The sequence below is a fragment of the Orbicella franksi genome, unplaced genomic scaffold (assembly GCF_964199315.1).
Source record: "Orbicella franksi unplaced genomic scaffold, jaOrbFran1.1 SCAFFOLD_92, whole genome shotgun sequence".
NCBI classification, from domain to species: Eukaryota; Metazoa; Cnidaria; class Anthozoa; order Scleractinia; family Merulinidae; genus Orbicella; species Orbicella franksi.
The window spans coordinates 36729-42114 of NW_027671032.1; the positions used below are offsets into that span (position 1 = coordinate 36729).

General features: G+C 39.5%; 1 protein-coding gene across 1 annotated transcript; it reads right to left on the reverse strand.

The window, feature by feature from the left end:
- Window positions 1-223: 223 nt before the first annotated feature.
- On the reverse strand, window positions 224-1112 carry LOC145476938 (uncharacterized). Its single transcript, XM_081455464.1, has one exon. The coding sequence runs from the start codon at window positions 1079-1081 to the stop codon at window positions 224-226; it is 858 nt and encodes a 285-aa protein (XP_081311590.1). The 5' UTR covers window positions 1082-1112.
- Between the last annotated feature and the right edge of the window lie 4274 nt (window positions 1113-5386).

Below are 5386 nucleotides of genomic sequence, written 5' to 3' on the forward strand. Positions count from 1 at the left end.
GAGATCACTGGCTCAGCGTAATTTGACATAGCACATGTCAAATTACGCTATAGTAAAAGCAAATGTGTCATCCTCACCTGATTCATTACAACGATCCTCAACTTGATTGGCATGTCTCCCCTTACCATGGCGCTGCTCTCTGCCTCCCCGTTATTGGGTGGTGCCTTGTTTTCCAGACTTAAAGTTCCTTCCCCCTTTGCAACAGCTAGTATAAGGACCATATTTACCACACTTGCTGCACTTGGGACCTCGGGATAGGACAACTTTTACTCTGAGCAAAGTGACCTTCTTTACTACAGTTGAAACAAACACTTTTTCCTTTGGTTCTACGCCCAGGACTTTCTTCAACTACATTAGCGCCTGCTCCTGGTTCTTGGCTTGGCGTGACCATTTGAGTTGCCTGCTCGCGTGAGGCTTCCCACTTTCGAACTTTATCCATTGCAGCCTCCAGAGTAATGTTGTTGACTTCCAATAGCTTCTTCTTTAGCTCAACATCAGGCAACTCTTCAATCAATTGGTCCCGCAAATTTTCCTCCAAAGTTCTACCAAAATTACAATGACGAGCTTGTTTACGTAAACGAATCATGAACTTGTCAGCGGTCTCTCCCTTTGTCGGCGTAAGTTGACGAAAGACATGAAGCTCGTACGGTACATTTTCCTCGGCTCGGAAATGAGTATCCAACTTTCGCAGACACACCACATACTCATTATCCTGGTCAGCATTCAGTGGTCCAGGATCTGGAAGATCTTCGTAAATATCTTGTACTTCCCCTCCCGCTAAATGAAGTAACTGAGCCTTTTTCGTGGAGGGATTCGTGATTCCCTTGCCATGGATGTAATACCGATACGATCGTTTCCACTGTCGCCATCGTTCTTCGACCTGAGAGGAAGAACCTGTTAAATCTAAAGGCGGAAGCGCTCTTTCTACTGAATTCGACATCCTTATCGCCAATTTGTAGTGTCGAACAGCAAAAGTAAGCCGCAAAAGGCACCCACGAAGGCGAAAGACAACAGTACACACAGTGTACGTTTCAACACTCTCTTCCCCCGTTTGCACTCTCACGGATGTATACTTTGACATGTACAACCGCTGTCCTAATATACTACATCGTTGCCACTAGAGCCTCCTTTCGTCGCCTTTAATTGAGGGAGAAGAAAAAGGCTGTTAATTGCATCCTTTACTTTTTTGTATGGAGCTTTCTTGATGTTTCTGTGTTTGATTTACGTAGTTAAGTGGCTGCGATTGTCATGTTAACAAATGATACTTTCGAACGGAGGATATCTGGCAAAGAAAGGTTGACTCATTTTATTGTCTAGCTTTCATCCGTGCTCAACGCCTCGACGACTAGTGGCTGATCGGGTTAGATCGACAGACCAGCGAACTAAAGTATATGTAATGCCGATTAAAAGATCACTTTCTACCTTCTAAACTGCAGTCTTAAACAGTCAAATGATAAAAGAGAGGATGAAAATTCTATAGTGTGATAGAAAAGAATACACTGAATAGTATATAAAAATTAACTTTAAAATGTTTGTTAAAACGGAATTCTGTATTGTCTTGTAAGTGAGCAAGAGTTTTTGTCCCCACTGGGGTCGTCAAGGTGTACATTCGCAAGATAACTAGTCAATGAAATGTTCATGAGACCATGCATGCTTCGCAATTCTAGAGCCTTTGGCCGCTGTTTTAAGGTTTTTACTATGTTCTTTAAGTCTTGTTAGCACTACGACGAAAACTAGCGTTTCCTGTTTGCAGGAAAATTGAAAATATTTTTATCACCAATGTTTGAATTTTTGCAATGCTGTTAGCACTTACAAGAATATTAAATGTTTCCCGCACGTGCCAAATAAGTAACATGTAACTAGATACCAAGATCAATTTACCAGGGTTCGTCAAAGTTGTCTTTCTACAAATTTGCCAACTATTGCTCTTCCTTATGAGGAAATGATTCGTCTTAACTGTTTTCCTTTTTACTGCTTTTTTCGTTGGGATATTGTTTTCCTGACTTCCAGCAGTCGCTAGAACTTGTGTGTGATACGGACATTGTAGAACTAGTTTATACGTTTGCTGCGGTTGAAACTGAAACAAGTTCAGTTGCTGCAATGCAGCTACGTTGTAGTTTTGTATCTAACTGATAATACGGTTGTTTATTTTAATGCCATTCCCTTATTGGCCCTGAGAGCCATAATAATTCAAATACGCATCGATGTGTTTCCTCGCGGATCCAATCTCTAGCTCAGAGAAATGGCGGGAGAATAACATTGTCACGTACCATTGCGAGATATGATTACTCGATGAAGGACAGCTGTAAGGAACAACATATCTTTTCGACTGACAATGTTGAAGGGGTGGCGAATGGTCCTTCAAAAACTCTGGGTCTCGCAAAATTTTAGTCGATGTTCACGGGTCTCGCAGTCTCAATTTTTAGCGTTTATGTGCGTCTCGCGGTCTCGATTTTTATACGAAGCTGTCTCGGAGTCTCGATTTTTTGGAAGGCTAAGGGTCTCCAATTCCTGATTCGTTCGTTTACCTGTTTTTATTAATGACTTTTTTTTGTCACAAATTCCCCCGGGGGGGGGGGGTACTCCTAGAAAAATTAAATAGGCGTGTGCAGCCCGCTTCCCAAAACCCTTACCTTTTTATGACCAAAATCTGCGATATTCCCTACCCTATTTTGGACCTGACGCTTACATCAAAACTCTGTTTCAGACCTGCGTTATAATTAGTTCCCTAGTTGAGACCAATGTTGAATTACCAAAAACATAATTTGTGAAGGGCTTTTGTTGATTTTCTTTTCGATAATGATGAAAAAGTGGCTTCTTCTTCAAAAACATACCCATATCAAGGCTAGAGTGGAAAAACCATGCCCTATTTAAGACCAAAATAGCCAAAATCACCTAAAATCGATACCCTATTTAAGACCAAAACGGCTGAAAAACCATGCCCTTTGTAAGGGGTGAAAAGACGTACCCCACGGGCAAATTTCCGAGAAAAACTTGATCCTAACTTCTCCTAAATTGTCTGAATTCCACAAAAAGCTACAAAACCTACCGAAACATCCGTTTTGGTGCCAGAAAAACAGTTATGTTGTTCTAGGATATCATAACGTAGTGTGTTATATTCGAATTTCCAGTTCCAGCGAGTTTGAAGAAGCTGGCTAAAAGGCTGCACAAGCACATTCTTGCTCTCAACTTAATCTGGGGTTCAAATTTCAAGAGTCTGAACGGATCGAGCTGAGAGGCGAGATGACAATAGAAAAGATAACAAGGCATTGAGGTAAGTTATATTTATTGCAAAAATGTCAAAATTTCAGCTGTAATGTAGATTACCGTTCTTCCCCATACAAACCTTAATAAATTCAAACCCTTGTAGCACAACACCATTATATGCTGCAAGGCGAAGGTCAAGTTTCGCGTAACCAAACTCGGCGGTTATGCAATAGTAGATGTCGGCGGTAAATGTGTCACGTTTCACGTCTTAACGTTCGCATAAAGATTAAAAAAACAACAACAACAACAACAATAATAATAATAATAATAATAATAAGAAGAACTCTTCGCATCGTGAGCTTGCCCCGGCCTGTGGTGACATGAAGCTAAGATCGCGTTTGTCGAAAAATATACACTTATCTCGTGATTTTTAGCCATTTTAGGAGTTAAAGTATTAGGAAAAGTACTTTTGTAAATGTTTCTTGGTACGGTTCAGATAATCAGTTGTCTAGATAACCAAAGTAAGTTCCAGATGTTTACACTATTTTTCGTTTGCCATCAGGAGGACTAAGGTGGTCCTCCAACATGGCGACTCCATACTAGGCTCTATAGTTTTGCGCGGAACATTTCGACAAATATCTCAACTTTAGGACAACACACACACCTTGAACTGTCATGACTGTCCTCTTTATCCATCACCTATAATATCACAATTCATTCACTTTATCCACTGAGTGGGTTTTGATTTCATTTTTTATTTATTGCGTGACAATGCACACACTCCATGAAATTACCGATTTTGGGGGTAGGACACTTGTATGTGGCTTACATGACGAATTTCGCCAGATCAAGCACTTTCACTTTCAAATGGCGGATTCGAAAGCGACTAAATACCCAATATTTTTGGTTTAAAGCGAAACTGAAACAAAAGAAATTCATTTTTAAATAGTACTCGGTAACCTCTACTAGGGAGATAAAAATCGGCCGATTTTATTTTTTAGCCGGAAATCATCGGTGGTTTCTTAGGCGCAGGGCCTCTTAACAGCTGACCATTTTAAAAGCACTTAGACACGCGTTGACTTTTCAGGGGAATCGAGGCAAGGACATTACCGAAATGTCAGAAATACTTGGTGCGTTCACTGGTTGTACTCAAGGTTACTCAATAAACTTTCTAGTGTGACTCTTTCTTAATATGAAAGTTAACGCTAACGAAATGAAGGATAAAAATTATATAAGTTATTGTAGAGATCTACATAAGTTATTAAATACAATAAGTTATGAGAAAGGATGGATCTCTGCTCCATTTTTAACTCTTTGTGTAACAAAAAAAAAATTAGACTGACTTATTAGACTGATTGATAAAAAACCAGGAGACCATGCCCAGTTTAATTTAAATCTACTTAGCCAAATTAAATTCGTTCAATGACTGATCGACAAATCAGTCATTGAACCAACGAGTCAAATCTAATCAGCTCTTATTTATCGTCGTGAAAATGACTGCGCTTTTGATGTCATATATCAAGTCTTTGTTAACCGAAGCAGTGAAGGTTAGCCCTAATGGTAACGGAAATGAAAATCAAGACAACAGTATCTTCGCTCGATGATATGATGAATTATGTAATTCCTTATGAAAAAGTCCTTCTTCTGAATAATTCCATTACCGTTTGCTTCATTACACAGTGTTAGTCGATACCCCAAGGTGATTTCATGTGAACAACGAAAACGTGTGGCTTGGTGCGCTGTGTATTCAGCCAAATACATCTCTGGATTGTGCATTTTTGTAGTCAAGCATACTGTATATTTTATATACCGTTCCCCAAAATATCTCATGGTATACTAGTGGTGTATGGTATGGTATACTTGTGTGATAGTTACTGTTGTGCCTTTAATCGTACCACTGCCTACAGAACAAGCAGCCTCATTTGCATGACAATAAATTCATACGGTATAGCACAAGTATGCAACTTGACACAAAAAGGAGATAACCGTCATTCAAAGCAGTATGTGCACAGCAGGGGTGAAAAAGTCCTAACTTTCTGACTGAAAATACGACTTTTGCGAAAATATTGAGCTGATTTACTAGCCAACGAGCTTTCAATATTAAATGACTGCGTACCATTGTTAATTTAAAAGGGTAAAAAACACTTCGTTTTCTGCGATATAAAAATCAATTTCTGTA

Coding starts and splice junctions, on each gene's coding strand:
- LOC145476938 (XM_081455464.1), bottom strand. CDS start 1,081: ATGTCAAAGTATACATCCGTGAGAGTGCAAACGGGGGAAGAGAGTGTT.